This window comes from Xiphophorus hellerii, unplaced genomic scaffold (genome assembly GCF_003331165.1).
Source record: "Xiphophorus hellerii strain 12219 unplaced genomic scaffold, Xiphophorus_hellerii-4.1 PGA_scaffold_71__1_contigs__length_207192, whole genome shotgun sequence".
Taxonomy (NCBI): domain Eukaryota; kingdom Metazoa; phylum Chordata; class Actinopteri; order Cyprinodontiformes; family Poeciliidae; genus Xiphophorus; species Xiphophorus hellerii.
This window is the reverse complement of record NW_022587646.1, coordinates 123,169-142,902: the sequence shown is the minus strand read 5'-3', so window position 1 is coordinate 142,902 and position 19,734 is coordinate 123,169. Positions and strand designations below refer to the sequence as shown.

The window sequence follows — 19,734 nt, the reverse complement described above, 5'->3', positions numbered from 1 at the left end:
ATCACAAAATAAAATTGATCCCAGCAGGCTGAAGAATCTCTTAATGAAGGGGGTACTAACTGACTTTGCGGGTTTATTCAACTGTAGATTACAAAATAAAAAATACAGTTAAGGAAAAAGCGATATAACTAATCCCAAACTAGTTACTGACGGGGCAGAAGTATATGGCCTATCCCCACGGGAAAGCAAGCTGCAGCATAAACAAGTAATATATGATTGAGTAAAGAGAACATTGTTATGCTTGAAAGTGAGCCCATTAAAATAAAGTGGGTGGGTTTTAGTGGTTGTTACCGGCCCGCTTAACGAGGACAGACTACCCAAGTGCCCCGGCATTTAAATGGTGCAGACCCTCCAGTTCCTGCGTTCTTGGGGAAGAAAACGCCTCACGGATCTCCAAATCTGGCTGATTTCAGAGAATAACCGCTTATATTCGATTGTATTCTGAATAACAGGTGAGGTTTATTCGATTAAAACTTCTCTGAAGTAGTTTCTGTTCTCTTGAGTTCTGGTGTTTAGTTAATTATATTCCGTTGGACTAACGAACAGCTAATGTGAGCTAATATTGCTATGTTGACTAAAGAAAACAATGAATCCAGCTATAAATGATGAACCCTGATGATTTAAAATAGAACAGTCTGTTTAATAAAAGAGCAGCCCGAAGGTTTCTAGTATTTTTACGGAGCTCTGGATCAGAGCAGATTGAAAATGTTCAGATTTTGGATATTTGTTATTTTTCCGGTCAGTTTCTCCCACCTTCATGCTTGACAGTGTTTGAATCATATTCAGCTTTTCTCTACCTCCAAACCCGCCAACTTGATGCCAAAGATTTACATTTCGCTGACAAAAAAGGGATGAAATGCAAATCTATTTTTTAGATTTTTAAGCGTGTTTTCTACATTTTCTGTTTATATTCTGCCTTTCTTTACCTAAATGAAATAGCTGTAAACTCTGGAGACTTTGCTTTAAACGGGTCTAAAGTTAGAGCTTTAAAGCTACAGTGCATAACTTTAGTGTATAAAGTTATGCACTGTATGTATGAGACAGATAATCTGTGAAAAGATGGATCTCCTCCCTGATCTATTATTGTCTGAAGAAATGCTCCGTTCTGTGCGCTGTCAGTCATGCTCATGTACCTGCTGTTGAATGTGCTAATGGCGAGAAACAATTTATGTTGCAAGAAAACATAAACACAGTTTATCCACTGTCAACCATTGCTATGCTAACTTGTGGTTGGCTGTGCTGTGGTGAATCAGCTGTAGTGTAGCAGAGAAAAAGTGGGGGAGGATGCGCACGAGCATGATTGACAGCGCTAAGACCCTCTTGTAGACTCTGATTGGTTGTTTCTGACAGAGTGGTGTATTTCTGTAGTTATTACTGGGAGAAAGCGGAAAGAGTGTCACTACTTTGACATCTTTTTACTCAAGTAAAAGTAAAAAGTATTTGGTAAAATGTCTACTCAAGTACTGAGTAACTAATCAAACTATCAGTCATTTGATGTTTATAAATGACATCATCAGACGAATCAAAATATAAAGTAAAGTGGCAATTTTGGTATTCTAAGGACCAAAATGACAATAATTCATATAAGTAACAAAAAATAACAAAATCAGGCAAAATAATTTTTTTCCAAATCGGTATCTTTGAATAAAAAAACTTCAGAAATTTTAACAGAAACTGCAGGCGCGTGTCTGTCTGATGAATTTTTGGTTAAAACATGTTTGTTTTTGATTCAGTGGATGGAAAACTGAGAAAGTTTACACAAGTAAGAGTAGAAATACTTCATAATAAAATTACTCAAAAATAAAAAGTACTGCGTATTAAAAATACTCCTAAAATGTATTTTTTTTTAAAGTTACTCAAGTAAATGTAATTGGTTACTAGGCAACTCTGCTATCATGACAAGATCATTTTAGCAAAAACGTAAAAAATATATATTTCTTATAAAAGCAACTGCAGCTTTAACCCTATAAACCAGCAGGAAGTGAGCTGATGGTGTTGGCTCCTCCTCTTCCTCTCTGCAGCTCTGGTCTCATCATGTCGGGCGGTCCGGCTGTCAGGATCAGCATCGAGTCTTCCTGTGAGAAGCAGGTGCAGGAAGTGGACTTCCACGGCACGGAGACGTACGTCCCTCCTCTGTCCATGTCCCAGAACCTGACCAAGCTGGCACAGAGGATCGACTTCAGCCAGGGCTCCGACTCCGAGGAGGACGGGGCCGACGGAGAGCCCAGGGACAGGGAGTGGGGCAAGCAGGAGACGGAGGAAGAGGAAGGTAGGAGGAACGTCTGCCAGCCTGAAGCCACGTCAGATCTGAGGCTGCAGACTTCATGGTTGCTTCTTTCAGGCACGGTGAAGTTCCAGCCGTCTCTTTGGCCCTGGGATTCTGTGCGCAACAATCTGCGCAGCGCCCTGACAGAGATGTGTGTGCTCCACGACGTGCTCAGCGTGGTGAAGGAGAAGAAGTACATGGCTCTGGATCCGGTGTCTCAGGATCCGAATGCTGGAAAAGTAAGCTGATAAAAATCCTCATCAAACATCCGTGGCTTCGACCCGTCAGCCTTCCTGACCGGAGCAGACGTGCAGAGTAATCACTAGCTTTTCGTTTTTAGTTTTATTCACCAGTTGGTGTTTATGAAACAAATATTACAGACTAGAAGTGTAGAGTCAATCAAATAAATAACCAGAGAAGAGAACGAATAACGGCAACAAATAAAAAAACAAACAAAAGCAAAACAACAGGATTTATATTAAAATGGATGCATTCAGGGCAAATACAGAACATTACCAAATTATGTAACAAGAAGAACAATTAAATTGTTTAACATACGTCGGTTAGGATATGCTGTTCTTTTTTCTTAAATATAGGCAGTTATTTTCTGATTTGCATCATTATTCTCCTTTTCTCCAATATTCCTTGGTTAACTGAGGATCACAGATGGTTTGGGTGGAAAAAGAGGGAAAGTAAGTAAATAAATAATTAAAGCCATAATAAAGAAGAATTAAAAAAAGGATAACTAGATGACACGTTTTGTGATCTTAGTACGTTTTCCCATTTCTCCCCTAGTCTCTGTTTCTGCAGTGGCTTTAATTCACCGTCAATTAAATGGCATCTAGAATTATGTTTTATATTTTATTGAAATATTCAAATAGATTTTTATCTGTTGCTGATGAAGATCTCCATTGTGAAGCAAATTTTTTTTTTCTCCTGTTTTTCCAGTTAAGCAGTATTGGTTGTATTGGGTCAGAGCAAAAGGGAAGCCGGTTTGGATCCGTTTGGAGCTCATGTTCACTTCTTACTAACATTTTAAAACAAAAGCTACATGAAAACAGAGCAGATGAAATAATAAATGCACACGAATTTTCTTCCTTTTGACGCCTCGGCGCTGTTTTGTTTCCTCGTTGGTTCTGCAGACGCCGCAGGTTTTCCAGCTGATCAGCAAAAAGAAATCTCTGGCCACGGCGGCGCAGCTCCTCCTGAAAGGAGCCGAGAAGCTCAGCAAGTCCGTGGCCGAGAACCAGGAGAACCGGCGGCAGCGCGACTTCAACGCCGAGCTTCTGCGACTCCGATCGCAGTGGAAACTCCGAAAAGTCGGAGACAAGATCCTGGGAGACCTCAGCTACCGGAGCGCAGGTGAGAAAAAACCTCGCCGATCAGTAAATAACTGATTAATCCCAACAAGTAACTGATTATTTTAGCTTTTTAACCTTTGACTGACTCGTTTAGGTTCCCTTTTTCCTCACCCCGGCACGTTTGAGGTGATCAAAAACACAGACATTGATCTGGACAAAAAGATCCCAGAGGACTACTGTCCGCTGGACGTCCAGATCCCGAGCGACCTGGAGGGATCGGCTTACATCAAGGTCTGAGTCCCGGCCGCAGAAACATGTTTCTACATTAAACTCTGCTGGGCTGGATCGATCAATCATGATTAATCGATTAATCATGATTAATCGATCAATGACATAATCACCAACTAATTTAGTAATCAGTTAATCGTCATCTCTAGTGTATAGGCTAAAAAAAAAAAAGTGATTTGCTGAAAAATTTAACTAAAAAAATTAAATTAATTTTAAAATTAACTAAAAAGAATGAATTAATTTAAAATTAATTAAATAATAATTTCCATTTGGTATTAATAAAGTACTTTGGAATTTGAAAAATAAACAACAAATTCAGAGCCAAAACTGTACAAAGTATATAAACATTTTGCATTTAAGATAAATATAAAAAAAACTTTATGAATCTGTTCTACCAGAAGTCTTCAAATGTAATTTTAGTTTCACTTGCTTGTAAAAAAAAATTTAAATAATTAAATACTAATTATTTATTTGTTAATTAATTAAATAAATAATCAGCAGAGCTTTTCACATGTTGATGTAGTAAATAAATCAATAACAAGGTATATAGCGAGATGTGATCAGTATCAATATTCTGATATTCACTGAACTTCGATCCAGAACTGCACAGCATTCTGGGAGATGTAGGAAAAAGGAAAGTCTTTTTCTGCTCAGCCTCTCGCTGCTAGCTAGACTAGAATCAACTAACTCACTCGCTCTATGGTTGCCTAGCAACAACCAGCTGGGGCGTTTCAGGTCCCCCCTCGCCCCACACCTTCTGTTACCTAGCAACAACATGCTGAGTAACTTCCAGCAGCAGTTTGAGGTTAACTGCTTAAAAATTAACAACGAAGGAAAAATCTCCAGTTTGACAGGATTTCAGATATTAAAACAAAAAAAACGAATCAACAATTATCAACATCGACTCATAAAACACAAACATTGTGATCCGTTTTCAGCCGTATCGTTGGCGTTAGAAGTATTTTTAGCTGCAGATGATCAGCGCTCACTAAAGGAAGGCTGTTGCATTTTAGGCAATAAAATGTTAATTTCTTTTATTTAAAAAGGAATTAAATTATGTGTTTATTTGCATCTTTTAATGCATTTTCAATACTCTATAAAAAGATTTGAACAAAAATCTGCCAAACTTTTTATCCGATTAATCGATTGCTAAAATAATCATTGGTTGCATCTAAGCTGCTCCTCCTGTTGGTGTTCAAGTTGTAAAATCGGCTGCGGTGGAAATAAAAATGGCGGCTGTGTTTGTCCTCAGGTCTCCATCCAGAAACAGGCTCCAGACATCGGTGACCTCGGAACCGTCAACCTCTTCAGGAGACCTCAGAAAAGCAAAGCAGGTCCGGTTCTGATCCGTCTGGACTCCAGACCAGACGGGTTGTCCGCTGATGTCCGTCCGTCTTATCCTTCCCCCAGGAACGCAGCCGTGGCACTTGAAGCTGGAGGCGGCGCAGAACGTCCTGCTCTGCAAGGAGATCTTTGCGCAGCTTTCCAGAGAAGCGGTCCAGATTAAAGCGCAGATCCCGCACATCGTGGTGAAGAACCAGATCATCTCGCAGCCTTTCCCAGGTCAGAACCCGGCCGGGCGTCTCTACCGGTCTAAGAGATATCCTTTATTTTTACAAACTGGAGAAAGTGAGACGTCGACTGAAGGATTCTCAGGCCAAATTCTCAAGGATTTGGGACATTAATCTTGATCAAAGCAGGTATATCTGGAATAAAATTAACAGCTAATGTTCGACCAATAAATAACCGATTGATGGTCACTGGATAGATAAAATATTATTTTATTTATTTAAAATGTATTATCTATTTATTTTAAATTAAAAAATTTTGTTTATTAAATAAAAGCAACATTTTAAAATATATGTATTTTTAAAATTTTAAATACATTTTTCATTTCCTAGGGTCCATTAAACGTGTCGTTATTTACTGACTGACTGCAAACATTCAAACATTTATGAAGACTTCCTGTTCATGTCAGTCTGATAGAAACATCTTCAAATAAAGCGTCTCTGTGTTTTCTGGTTCCGTTCCTGAGTGTTATGTAAGGAGTTAAAGTTTCTTCTCCGTTTCTCGTCGCTGTCTGAAGGTTTGCAGCTTTCCATCTCTCTGTGCCACTCCGCTGGAGAGAGGAAGAGCAGCCGAGCGTCTCCGGAGAAACCCAAACCGGACGACCATCTTTACGTCCTGGAGCACAATCTGCACCAGATGATGAGAGAGGTGACGCAGTTCAGCCCTGCAGGATGTGCGAGTCGGACTCAGAGGAAGTGACCTGCTGACGTTCTGCCCCGTTTCAGTTCCATAAGCAGCAGCTGAGCTCGGTGGTGATGCCGCATCCGGCCAGCGCGCCGTTCGGCCACAAGCGTCTGCGGCTGGCGGGGCCGATGGCGTACGACAAGGCCGAGATCTCCAGCCTGCAGCAGGGCGAGGGGCTGCTGGAGAAGATCATCAAACAGGCCAAACACATCTTCCTGCGCAGCAGGTAGCGCCGTCGTGCTTTAACTAGGCCTCAACAATAAACTGGTTTTAGCAATTAATCACATTTTTGGTTTTTGAAGATTTAACTTCTGTAAAATCAGAATTTTTTTTTTTCACCTGCAGAAACTCAAGGAGAGTGGCCGACCTGACATCAGAGTGATGTCAGGGCGGCCATCTTGTTTTACAGCTTCTGTTTGTTTTTGATTTTGAATTCAAGTAGAACTGAAACAATTGATCAGCTGAATCAATTTTTAAAATAATTGCCAACAAATTTATGAATTGATTAATCGCTAAAGAGGCCATTTCCTGAAAGAACAACACAACCGGAGCACTTGTATAAAAACATAAACATTTTGCATTTAAAATAATAAAAAAAACATCTTTGTCTGTAAATCTATTTTACCCAAAGTTCCTCATCTGGCAGTTTTAGCTCCGCCTGCTTCAGATTGTGTCAAATAAAATCTTTTAAGCATCTTTTGCTGTTCAGTGAACCGTCGTCATCCTCACTGCAGAGCCGCCGTGACACGAGACAAAACAATGCAAAGCCTTTCTTCTGGTTTATTTATTCACCAGTTAAATATATTTTTAAATTAAATGAATGATCAGAGCTGCGGCAGTGCGCAGAGCATTGCAAGCAAGCAAAGTTGTAAAAAGTCACTTCTCTCTGACCGGCTGCGGCTCCGGTCCTGCTCATGGTAAAGATCCGTTCAGAGGAATCAGACGGTCTCTGACGTCAGCTCTAATGCTGCGGGTCGGTTCTGCAGGACGGCTCGGACCATCGACAGCCTGGCCAGCCGCATCGAAGACCCTCAGATCCAGGCCCACTGGTCCAACATCAACGACGTTTATGAGTCCAGCGTCAAGGTGCTCATCACCTCGCACGGCTACGAGCAAATCTGCAAGTGAGTCTGATGCCTCTGTGAAGGCAACTTTATTCTTCCCTAATTAGTTTTTTTATTTTTATTTTAACCCAACAAGTTTTCAGTTATGGTGGAATCAAAGAAACTGAATAAAATCAGTTTCTGGCGTTCACATTTCCTGTCATTCTGTCACTAATCGAACAAATTCAACAGAACGGGATTCCAACACCATCACATCGATTTGCTAGAGAAAAAACTCAGAAATTTTCTAGAATAAAACTGAGTTTGAAAAGTTGCTGGGAAAAAAAGTGACATTTTTGGATGCAATTTTCTAGAAGAAAGTGCAAAGTCCTCAGTTTTTAAAGTCATAAACATCTTAGAACAACACTTGAAAATTTATGAGTTTCAAAAGTTGAAAATTTACTACAGAAAAATCTGAAACTTTGAGGTTGTTGTCGGGTTGTGGAGGAAAAAATCTAGGAAATTTCTGAGTTGCAAAAGTTGCAGAAGTGCCAGAAAACAATCAGAAATGTTGAAAAACAGACATGAACATTTCTGAGTTGCACAAATCAAAAATGTTTTTTTTTACATAAAATTTATGCCTTCCTAAAAATTTAGGTTTATTTTAGCAAATTTTTCATTTTTTTCAAAGAAAAAGGTAGAGTTTTTGGCTGAAGTTTATTTCTTTTATTCCGATCGTTAACTGTGCTGATCGGCTAATTCAGTTAAATTCTGCGTTTTATCTTGAACTCTGGGACTCCGTCTGCGTTTGCGGCATCGTGGGGGGCCGTCCTGCGCTGCGTTGCCATGGTAACCGTCGCTGCTGTGCGTGCAGGTCCATCCAGCTGCAGCTGAACATCGGCGTGGAGCAGATCCGCGTGGTGCACCGGGACGGCCGGGTCGTCACGCTGTCGCACCAGGAGCAGGAGCTGCAGGACTTCCTCCTCTCTCAGGTACGGCCCGTCGCTCCCGCAGCCGTTTCCGGGAGCGGGCGGTGTGTGACGGCGCCCCTCGTTTCAGATGTCGCAGCACCAGGTGCACGCCGTGCAGCAGCTGGCCAAGGTGATGGGCTGGCACGTCCTGAGCTTCAGCAACCACGTGGGGCTGGGCCCCGTGGAGAGCATCGGGAACGCCTCCGCCATCACCGTCGCTTCCCTCAACGGAGAGTACGCCATCTCAGGTGAGGCCGCAGCGCCGCCTTGACCGATGCTGGGCCGGTTCCATTGCAACAGCCAAAACCACATCATTGGAGGTCACAAAACATCTTAAAATTAACAGGAAAAATGAGAAAATAGCTTCCATATGAGTTATCAGTCTGTGATTCTTTCTTCTAAAAGTTGCATTCTGGGAAATGTAGGCAGAAGAAAGACATTAGATGTTCAACCTCTCACTGCTAGCTAAGCAAAGTTGCTGGCTTCAACACACTTGTTCTATGGTTACCTAGCAACAACCTGCTGGTTAACAGTTTTATGCTTCCCCTCTTTGCCTGATAACTTCTAAAAAATAAAAAAAAACAGAATGGAGTGAAAACTGGATAAAAGAGGAAAGGTCTCACCACCAGTCTGGTAGCACTTCAGATATTTAAAACAAAAAACTTATCAATAATTATCAATACAGACCTTTATGAAATGCTTCAGCCGTAGCGTCCATCTCCACTGCGGAAACCCAAAAAGAGCACAGTAGGAAAAAAATCCATATTTTTCCAGAAATTAAATTTCCAAAAACCTTAAAAGTATTTCTCCTGATTTTGACCTGAAAAACACAAAAATAATTAAAGTAAAGCAGCAGACCTGCTTCTTTAGATTAGCACAACTTTCTGTTCTGGAAAAAAAAAATTAAAGTCTGTTGATTTTGAGGAGAAATGCTGGAGAATCCTGACCCGGCCCTCTGCTTGCCTTCCAGTGCGCAACGGCCCAGAGAGCGGCTGTAAGGTTCTGGTCCAGTTCCCGCGCAGCCAAATCAAAGAGCTGCCAAAGAGCGACGCGGTCCAGGACGCCAAGTGGAGCCAGCTGCGCGGGCCGCACAGGGAGGTCAACTGGAGCAAGATGGAGGGACGCAACTTCGTCTACAAGATGGAGCTCCTCATGGCGGCGCTCACTCCGTGTCCTTAGGCCAAGCTGACGGTTTTCCTTCCACTCAACCTTCAGCCGTGGAGCCAGACTGCAGCTCTCGCTCAGCTGAACCAGATTTATGTCGGACTTGAATGAAAAGCGAAGACATTTGTTTACAGCTGATTTTTAAAACGACAAACCTGCAGGAAGATCTGATGTTCAAACACAAACCGCAAGAAAACAAAGTATTTTTCTATAGTTTCTATGCTTGAAATATCTTTTATGTAATTTTATTTTCAGATGATTGTAGATGCATAAAACTAACTCACAAGTAACTTTTCAGCTTGGTGTACCTAAATAATTTTAGGATTATTTAGGTCAATAACTCCTTAATACTGATTTTAAAAAGTATTATTTCCACTGGCAGATTGCTTCACTCCTAACTTGACATTTTTCTCAGGTTATTAGTTAAATAATCTGCCAGTGGAACTAAAATTTAATATTAAGGAACTGTTTACCTAAAAAAGCCCAAAAGTTCCTTGTGAATTTTTAGATTGAAACTTTATTTCAAACTCAAGGTCCTCACGGCAAAAACACAAAATCTTACCGATTAATTTTGTTCTAGTAAAAATATTAGTAGTTTAAATGAGACAAAACTGAATTATAAGTAATTTAAGTAACTGATTCTTGAATATAGATAAAAGTTGTGGTTCCACTGGCAGATAAGACATTTCCCCATGTTTTAGTGACATAATGTGGATTAAGATATTTACAGTAGAAAAATTACAGTTACTTGGTAAGATTTTGTGTTTTAAGTGCAACTAAAAAAAAAGGAACAAAACAAACAGACATACGTATCTACAATCATGTAAAAGTAAAATTCAATATGGAGGTTTTGTTTTATTTCAAGTGTACTGTGATATCTGCTGCAGGATCTAGACTAAAATGCTTTTCTGCAGTGTGATGCTCTTGTTTCAGACTTCCTGTTATTTTTTTACGAAACAGAAAAAGTTTCTTTCTCACGTTTCTGCTTTTCGGATTCCAACTCCGAGCCGTTTCAGGCCACAACGGTGAATAAAGCCACACAGCTCAGATGAAATCACACGGTTGGTTTAATTCGACAATAAATAAGGGGAGTCTGGTGTATTTACATGGTCTGTTCGAAATGTAAAAATGATGCAGGCATTTTAAAATCTGGATCCGGGCTTCATAGGCAGGACGGAGTCTGGACTCTGCAGGAGTTCGTGTCTTCATCACAGAGGCTGCAGCTCCGTCGCATCATTTACTGCAACGGGACAAACATGAGAATCACCGCAGCTGTATGAATATTTATGGGTCACAAACTCAAATCATTAATGGATGCAACATTAAAATGTTAGTTGGACTCGGTGGGAACAGAAAGGCAAGAGCAGCACTACAATATGTTCTTACTCAAAGGTAAAAATACTTGGTAAGAAGGAAAGTCAAATGTTACTGAATAGGATTAGAGAAACAAAAGAATCATTCTGACATTTTCCCTCAAAATTATGACTTTTTCTCAGATTTCTAATTTTCAGAATTTTGATTTTTATCTTCTGAAACCAGTTTTTTTTTTTTTTTTAATCATTTTAAAAAGCAGATTTTTCTTTACTATTGAAACTCTGCAAATGTTCCAGGACATTTCTGGCATTATTCTAAACAATTCTGAGTTTTTTGGCAGAAATTTCCTCCTTTTCACTTTCTATCCAAAACAGCAGCATTCAGACGGAGATTAAATTGAAAACTGGTGTCTTTTTATTTCAGGGTATCAGACTAAAAGGGGAACATGTGTGGATGCTCATCTATAAATCTTGATTTTCTCAAAAATAGATCCTAATCCAAGTATCGCGGGCCACTTTGTGTTTGACAAAAAAATCCAGGAAGTTTATTGGTTCCAAAGTGAAGAAATGAATCAAAAATTTAAGCGGTGTGAATAATTTCAGTTTAAACTTTTCAGTAAGAAAATAAAAAGTTTAAATTAAATTTCCGGCTGCAGTTTTTCTATAAAGATGCTTTAAAACGTGGAGGAGGCCCAGACGTCCGCCCTGAGGGACGCCGTCCTCGGGCCAATAGCATTAGCTTAGCGTTAGCTTTGGTTCTCTGGTGAGCGTTTGAAGGCCTCACCTGGCATCTGCCGCCGGCGTCGCCACGCCCTCAGCTTCCTGCAGCCCCGGTGCAGCAGCCACATGGCCAGCATGAGCAGAGCAGCCGCCACCATCAGCGCCAGCGCCGTGACCGACAGGTACTGCAGATCCTCGTACAGAACCTCTGCAGGACAGACCGATTTAACCTTTGACCCCAACTTTGCAGATCAAAGATTTGCTGTCTGAGATGCTTTTATCGTCTTTTATCTCTAGTTTTCGGCCTTTGACCTTTCCTTCCTTCCTTTTACTGCTTTTAATATAGTACATATATAATTATATAATTAACACCTGGCCAATGGAGTTTATCAAAACATTTCAAAGTCAAACTTTGACTCTTCCTGCACTCAGATATTTACAAACTGTTGATCTGCCTCAGTCTGTTGTCTCGCAGCTCATATTTTCTAGCAGAAAGTTTGGCGAAAGGACGACATGGAGGACCCACCGTTCACTTTGAGGACGAAGCCGAGGTCGCGGCTGTTCCCGGCCGGGTCCTCGGCCGTCACCACGTAGTATCCGGCGTCCTGCAGCTTCAGGTCGGACAGCAGCATGGAGCCGTTGTCGCAGGCGTTCACCCGGTCGCTGTAGTCCTGGGTGATGTTGGTGAAGCCGCCGGGCCGCCAGGCGCCGATGGAGCGGCTCGCCGCCCCGGACATGAAGCTCCATCGGATGGTGGGGACGCCGGAGGACACAACGTCCACCGAGAAGAAGACATCGTCCTGCACCGACCGGATCAGGTTCCTCTGGGAGGAGCTGACGGAGATCGATCCGGCTGCAGGAGGACGAGAGGAAACGATTCAGATTTTATACAATAAATGTTTGAAAAGTCAAAAATGTACCCAAAATAAAAACCGCAAACATTTTGAGATTAATCTTAGAAATATTCTAGAAATAAATGAGTTCCAAAGGTCAAAATTAGTGAGAAAAAAACGTGGAAATCTCTGAGCTCCAAAAATAGAAAATATGTTAGAAATAATAATTTTTAAAAAATAGTGGAAATTTTTTTAGCTCAAAAAGTTACAAATTTGCAAGAGAAAAACTCAGAAACTTTGAGATTAACCTTAGAAACTTCTGAAACTGAAAATTTGTAGGAAGAAGCTTTTAGATTAATCTCAAAAATGTTTCCAGAAAAAAACAAGGTCATTTCTGAATTTCAAAAGTCTAAAATTTCCCAAAAAATACTAATCAGAAAATTTCAAAAACAACACCAGAATTTGCTTGGAAACCCCCCCAGAAATGTTGAGATTAATTTCATAAACTTTCCAGTACAAATCACGGCACTTCTGATTTGGAAATATCATTAATTTGTCAAAAGGAAGATAAATCTGAAATTTTCAAATTAATCTCAGAAACTGGCTAGAAAAAAAAGAGAAATGTTTGAGTTTAATTTAAGACATTTTCTAAATAATAAAAAAAAAAAGCTTGAAAAGTCAACAATTTGCCCAAAAAAGAATGAAAAAGTTTCGTTCCACTGGCAGATTATCCCACTGTAACAAAACAGTTTTTCCATGTTATACGTGAAATAATCTGTCAGTGGAACTAGAATTTTTCATCAAAATTAAGAAATTATTTAGTGAAAACAAACTCCTATATTTTGCTGAAAAGTTACTTCTAAGTTAGTAAACCTGAAATAATATATGATATTTTCCAGAGGTGTGACCAAGTCACTGTGTTGCAAGTCTCAAGTAAGTCTCAAGTCTCTGTCCTCAAGTCCGAGTCAAGTCTCAAGTAAAGACAGGCAAAAGTCGAGTCAAGTCTCAAGTAAAGACAGGCAAAAGTCGAGTCAAGTCTCAAGTCAGGAACCTTTAATTTCAAGTCATTTCGAGTCGTTTTTATTTATTTTTTAAAAATAATTTGCAATTATACATAAAATTCAAATAATAGACCATTTGTTCTTTTTTAAATATGTATTTGAGGTTCATTTGTGATCCTCTTATTCATCTGGTATTCTTCAAATCTGTCAGAAGTAAACAGATGTCAGAAAATAAATTACAGCCTTTCATGAATTACATTTGACTTCAGTTTACTCCTTCTATTCATAAATAAACATCAACACTACAACAATCATAGTTTTCAAAAAATGAAATAAGTATAAATGAAGTTATCACAAGTAAACTCAGGAAGGTCTGGTGCATTTATTTTTCTGCTTTTATTTCTAAGTATGTTAGTTTCAGTCCTCCGTAAATATGGGACAGATATTCTAAACACAAAATTTATTTGGGACAGTCACTGTATTTGGTCTTTTTTTTTTTTTCCCAGCAAAGCTATACTACTTGGAAATGGGTTCTGTGCGACATGTGACAGTCACGCCGGTCAGTGCATTAAGTCAAAAACAGTTGACTTAATGCACTGACTGCAGTAAACAATATATTGTCAATATAATTTCCCAACGTAGATGTCTTCAAATACACCAACCATCCTTAGATGATACTGGACCCGGCTCATCATCATGATGGGACAGAGAGACTCTGTTCCCTGTGTTCAGGTCCAGAATCTGCTTTCTGTTCCGGAGCCCCGCTCACTATCCACCGGCTTCCTGAGCTAACACGGTGCACATTATTTGTGGAGGCATTTGAAGGACCGGATTTATGGTAAATCATCACCAATTTAACCCGGAGTACACATGCTAACACGAAGTTAGCTAAAGTCAACTATCTTACAGCAAAAGAAAAGTGCCACCTACCGATCTCTGTGAAGCTTCAAATGCCGGACAAAGTTGGACGTCGTGGCATCTCCATCCGATATTCTCTTCTTGCATGTTTTACAAGTTGCAGTTCGTTTTTTAGTCGAAAGTTCATAACCTACGTAGCCAAAAGAAATTACTCGCGGAAGCATATTCGAGCGGTTATTTCGTATTTCGTTCCCTGAGCTCTGTAGCTTTGCCGCGTTTTTTAAACGTCCAAATCCTGTTAATTTGATTGGTTGTGCTGCAGCTACGTACACATACATACATAAGGAGAGAGGAAAACCATAGTGACGGTCTGCGCATATTGATACGGAGTGAGTGAAATTAATTAATGACGCCACTTTATAAATAATGTGTTTTAAATTTGAAGACTTTGAGTAAAAAATATCAAGTCTTTTCAAGTAAACAGCTTCAAGTCGAGTCAAGTCCCAAGTCAATGGCATGAAAGTCAAAGTCAAGTCCGAGTCTTTGAGCATTTTTTCAAGTCAAGTCTCAAGTCGTGATTTTAACGACTCGAGTCCAAGTCATGTGACTCGAGTCCCCACCTCTGATATTTTCACTGGAAACTAAAAACTCTTGGTAAGATTTTATGTTTTTCATTGTCATGGCGATAAAACAAATTAAATTTTAAATGTGTTTAAGTTTATCAGGAAAGGAGAGAACGTTTCTATTCACCACCATCGGGAGGAGGAAGCGCAGCGTTTCAGAAATATTAGTCAGAGAAAACACGGAAATACAAAATGCAGTTTATAAATGAAGGTGTTTATTATCAAAGGAGAAAATATGATCTAATATAATAAAAGTGGATGGAGAGCAGTGGACCCGTCTTATTCTGCAGAACCAAACTTGGAGAAACAGAATTCAGTTTTTATTCTAATCAGGAACAAGAACTGAAACACTGAGTTCCCTTAAATTAAGGCTACAGCCCTTTTTCTCTAGAGCTGCATTAATAACAACTTTAGGATTCCCTGGAGAGTCAGAAAGTTTCAGTCTGGGCTGAACGGCTTCCTGCAGAAACCTGCTGCACAAACAAACCTGAGGTGGATGAAACTTATGAGCTGCAGCAGATCGTGAAACTGAACAGTTAAAAATTTTTTAACTGGAGGATCCGGTTGAAATTCTTCCAACAAACCAGCAGGCAGAGCGAAGCTTCAGACGGAGAGTGAAGCTTCAGAGAACGAAGCTTCAGAGAACGAAGCTTCAGAGAGTGAAGCTTCAGACGGAGAGTGAAGCTTCAGAGAACGAAGCTTCAGAGAACGAAGCTTCAGAGAGTGAAGCTTCAGACGGAGAGTGAAGCTTCAGACGGAGATCGAAGTTTCAGACGGAAAGCGAAGTTTCAGAGAGCGAAGCTTCAGAGAGTGAAGCTTCAGAGAGCGAAGCTTCAGAGAGTGAAGCTTCAGACGGAGAGTGAAGCTTCAGACGGAGATCGAAGTTTCAGACGGAGAGCGAAGTTTCAGACAGCGAAGCTTCAGAGAGCGAAGCTTCAGAGAGCGAAGCTTCAGAGAGTGAAGTTTCAGACGGAGAGCGAAGCTTCAGACAGAGATCGAAGTTTCAGACGGAGAGCGAAGCTTCAGACGGAGAGCGAAGTTTCAGACGGAGAGCGAAGCTTCAGACGGAGAGCGAAGTTTCAGACGGAGAGCGAAGCTTCAGAGAGCGAAGCTTCAGACGGAGAGCGAAGTTTCAGACGGAGAGCGAAGCTTCAGAGAGCGAAGCTTCAGACGGAGAGCGAAGTTTCAGACGGAGAGCGAAGCTTCAGAGAGCGAAGCTTCAGAGAGCGAAGCTTCAGACGCAGAGTGAAGCTTCAGACGCAGAGTGAAGCTTCAGACAGACAGACAGACAAGCTTTCAGGAGAGCAGCTTGGAAATTTGTGAGCGCCAAAAGCTCACAAATTTCTGAGAAAAAACTCAGAAATGTAGAGATTAATCACGGAAAAAAACTTGCCATTTTATTAGTTTGAGAAGTCGAAGGTTCGTAAGAGAAAAAACTCAGAAATTTTGAGCTTCCACTTAGAAATTTTCTAGAAAAAAAACTTTAAATATTATGAGGTTCAAAAGTAGAAAATATTTGACTTTTCAAGGTTAGAAATGTCTAAGATTTTCCTAAAAAAAATCTGAGATTAATCTGAACATGTGATGTTTCTAGCAGAAATCGTCTCCTGTTTTCTGTCAGCAGTGGCCCTGATGCGGCAGGTCCGACTGGTTCCATAGTTTCAGTTCTGGTTCTGCTGGAATGTGTTTATTTAAACATTTCAGGCCCGAGAGAAGGAAGGCAGATGATTAAACATTAAACTTCCGAGGTTCTGTTCGACAGAAATGTTGATTTTTCTAACCTAAGCAGCAGATTAACGCGCGCAGCTGCACAAAATCCCGCTTTGAGTTGGAGAAACTCACCTGAGTGGCACAGGTAGAGCGTGATACTGAGGAACAGCGCGGCGTCGTGGACCTCCCACAACATTAGAACCGCAGGCCCATCTGATGATCCAATTCTGGACCGTCCCGGTTCCGTTTCCTTCCTCGCTCACCTGGTTCTCGCGTTTTCTTGGAAATCGGAGAGAAGAAGCGGAGTTCCGCCTAAGACTGCGAGCTGTTCCTCCTCATACCTGCAGTCAGCTCCGGCCCGGTCCACACCCTCCAGACAGGTTGAGCCGCAGATTACACAGACCCGGGACCAGAACCGGAACCACTCACCTGGAGGATCGCAGTCCGACGCACCTGGAAAAACGTGCCAAACAGGAAGTGCACACGTATGCAAAACACAAACCCCGTGAACACGTTTTAGAACATTTTAACGCAAAGTGGGAAGAACTACGGAGCCCCCTGCAGGACAAACTGCGAAACAGCAACAAACAAAAACGAGATGGTTTGGTTTTTATTACAAACAACATTTGAAATTGGACAAAACTAACTTACAAGTAACTTTTTGAGAGAGATAGGAGCGTGTTTTAAGCAAATAATTCCTTAATTTAAATAAAAAGTACAAATTCCACTTACAGATTATTTTACTTAAAACATGACATTGTTACAAATAAGTAAAATAATCTGCCAGTGGAACTGTTTTAAAATCAATACTAAGAAATTATTAGTTAAAATAGGCTTAATTCACGTGTTCTAAGGATATTTGCATGAGAGACTAGATAAATGCTAGATAAATAATAATAATAATTAAAGCTGCAAGCAGCCTCGGGCGGCCCTCGCAGCAAGCGCCGCTCCGGCCTATTGGCCACCGCGGGGGTTCCGGCCACCGCAGAAGCTCTCGCTCGGTTTCCAGAGCCGCAGCCCGCTCCCCACCGCGGAAGCTCCGCCGCAGTTTCCAGCACCGCCGCCCGCCAGCCGCCGCAGAAGCTGTCGCGCATTTTCCCCGCCCGTCCACCGGGCGATACGCGTGAATGCGTTCGGCGGCGCTGCCCGACGACTGTCGAAAAATCTGGCGCAGATCGGTCGATGCGTCGAGGAGATACAACCCATGTATTAACTTAGGGGGCGCAGTGGAGCCAAATTACATTTCAAACCCGTTGGGCTCTTTAGAGGTGAACAAAGGTCATACATATCCAGTTTGGCGCCAATCGGATGATCCATGCCTGAATAAGAGCCAAACGTATGCATATGGCGAGGGACTGATATTCGCCATTTGGCCACGCCCACACGGTTCAGCCAGCAGCGAGCATTGACAGAGTTTATCATCCGAATCATCTTGATTAGGTCAAGAGAGCCATAAACGGAGCTTTCCAAGTAAAAAAACGGCACTTCCTGTTCTGAGGGGGCGGGGCTTAGATGACGTCATAATATGATGACATAGGGTCGTCAAGGATCCCACCAGGGTCACTCGTGCAAAGTTTGGTGCAGAAGCTATCGACCGTTCACAGTAAAATACAAGACTTCCTGTTGTCAGAGGGCGTGGCCTACGTGATGTCATCATTTGACCATTGGATATTATTCTACACCCGAGGATGATCAATAACTCAAACTTTGGTGTCTCTGTCAGTTTTTGTGTTAGAATTACAAATTATTTAATTTTTTCCTCTATAATTCAACATTGAACTGTCATTCCGTAGGGCAATGCTGCCCTCTGGTGTCGAATTACTGAAATTACTGAAATAGTTTCATTATTTCAGTAATTCGACACCAGAGGGCAGCATTGCCCTACACATGACAAAGCCCTTTGTATTACACAGTCGATCACAGGGGAACTTTGAGCCTTGCTAACCCCCCTTCAACATGCTCCAAAACTCACCAATTTGATAACTTTAAATCAGACATGCCTTATGATCAGACTGACCAAGTTTGAAGTCGATCAATCGAAATCCCTAGGAGGAGTTTGATCAAATACGAAGGCTGTAAACGTCAAAATCGAGGTCAAATGAACTTCAATCTAAAATGGCCGACTTCCTGTTGGGTTTAGAGCATGGCTCTAAGAGACTTTTTTGTACGTCCCGACAAGATACACATGTGTACCAAGTTTCGTAATTCTAGGTTTAAGCATGGCCTGGGGCTGTTCATTTAAAATACTCTAGGGGTCGCTATAGAGAAATTAGGCCACGCCCACCAAATTTTGTTATGAATTCCTGTCGGAGGGTGGATAAGGATCCATCCTAGTGAGTTTGGAGCAGCTCACCCCGAAACTGTGGAATTCAGAGCCAAACGAAATTCGACGGCGTTCGCAATGCCGCCACGCCCACCTGCTTCATCGCAGCCGGTCGGTGTTGGAATCCACAACACACCAACATGTCTTCTGTCTCTGGACACAGTTTCATGTTGATTAGGTCAAAGGGCTAAGATAGCGACCGTTCACAGTAAAACATGACACTTCCTGTTCTCAGGGGGCGTGGCCTACTTAAAAAAATAATTTCACCACAGGGTATTTTAGGACACCCGATGTCGATCAATCAATGAAAGTTTGGTCCCTCTCTGTGTTTTTGTATAGGAAATATAAGAGTTTCGTGTTTCATGGCGAGTAGGTGAACTTTGACCCCTGCTAACCCCCCTTCAACATGCTCCAAAACTCACCAATTTGATAACTTTAAATCAGACATGCCTTATGATCAGACTGACCAAGTTTGAAGTCGATCAATCGAAATCCCTAGGAGGAGTTTGATCAAATACGAAGGCTGTAAACGTCAAAATCGAGGTCAAATGAACTTCAATCTAAAATGGCCGACTTCCTGTTGGGTTTAGAGCATGGCTCTAAGAGACTTTTTTGTACGTCCCGACAAGATACACATGTGTACCAAGTTTCGTAATTCTAGGTTTAAGCATGGCCTGGGGCTGTTCATTTAAAATACTCTAGGGGTCGCTATAGAGAAATTAGGCCACGCCCACCAAATTTTGTTATGAATTCCTGTCGGAGGGTGGATAAGGATCCATCCTAGTGAGTTTGGAGCAGCTCACCCCGAAACTGTGGAATTCAGAGCCAAACGAAATTCGACGGCGTTCGCAATGCCGCCACGCCCACCTGCTTCATCGCAGCCGGTCGGTGTTGGAATCCACAACACACCAACATGTCTTCTGTCTCTGGACACAGTTTCATGTTGATTAGGTCAAAGGGCTAAGATAACGACCGTTCACAGTAAAACATGACACTTCCTGTTCTCAGGGGGCGTGGCCTACGTAAAAAAATAATTTCACCACAGGGTATTTTAGGTAACCCCATAA

The 19,734-nt window shown here is 41.4% G+C and overlaps 2 protein-coding genes across 3 annotated transcripts; one reads left to right on the top strand and one right to left on the bottom strand.

The window, feature by feature from the left end:
* The first annotated feature begins 240 nt into the window (after positions 1 to 240).
* LOC116716572 (mediator of RNA polymerase II transcription subunit 17) lies at positions 241 to 10,205 on the top strand. The gene is made up of 13 exons (XM_032557411.1): positions 241 to 452; positions 2,022 to 2,269; positions 2,342 to 2,505; positions 3,409 to 3,628; positions 3,722 to 3,858; positions 5,108 to 5,189; positions 5,266 to 5,418; positions 5,942 to 6,072; positions 6,150 to 6,334; positions 7,095 to 7,232; positions 8,026 to 8,143; positions 8,211 to 8,370; positions 9,093 to 10,205. Exons 2-13 carry the CDS (start codon positions 2,035 to 2,037, stop codon positions 9,299 to 9,301), a joined length of 1,932 nt encoding a protein of 643 aa, XP_032413302.1. The 5' UTR covers positions 241 to 452; positions 2,022 to 2,034; the 3' UTR covers positions 9,302 to 10,205.
* On the bottom strand, positions 8,429 to 16,870 carry LOC116716573 (V-set and transmembrane domain-containing protein 5-like). 2 transcript variants are annotated; one of them, XM_032557413.1, is made up of 4 exons: positions 16,477 to 16,870; positions 11,846 to 12,172; positions 11,384 to 11,527; positions 8,429 to 8,454 (listed from the first exon to the last, which is right to left on the bottom strand). In XM_032557413.1, the coding sequence occupies exons 1-4, from the start codon at positions 16,538 to 16,540 to the stop codon at positions 8,444 to 8,446; spliced, it is 546 nt and encodes a 181-aa protein (XP_032413304.1). In that variant the 5' UTR covers positions 16,541 to 16,870; the 3' UTR covers positions 8,429 to 8,443. The 2 variants fall into 2 exon arrangements, with proteins under 2 accessions (XP_032413304.1, XP_032413303.1); XM_032557412.1 differs by lacking the exon at positions 8,429 to 8,454 and adding an exon at positions 10,336 to 10,526 and having other exon boundaries at positions 16,477 to 16,866.
* Positions 16,871 to 19,734: the final 2,864 nt, after the last annotated feature.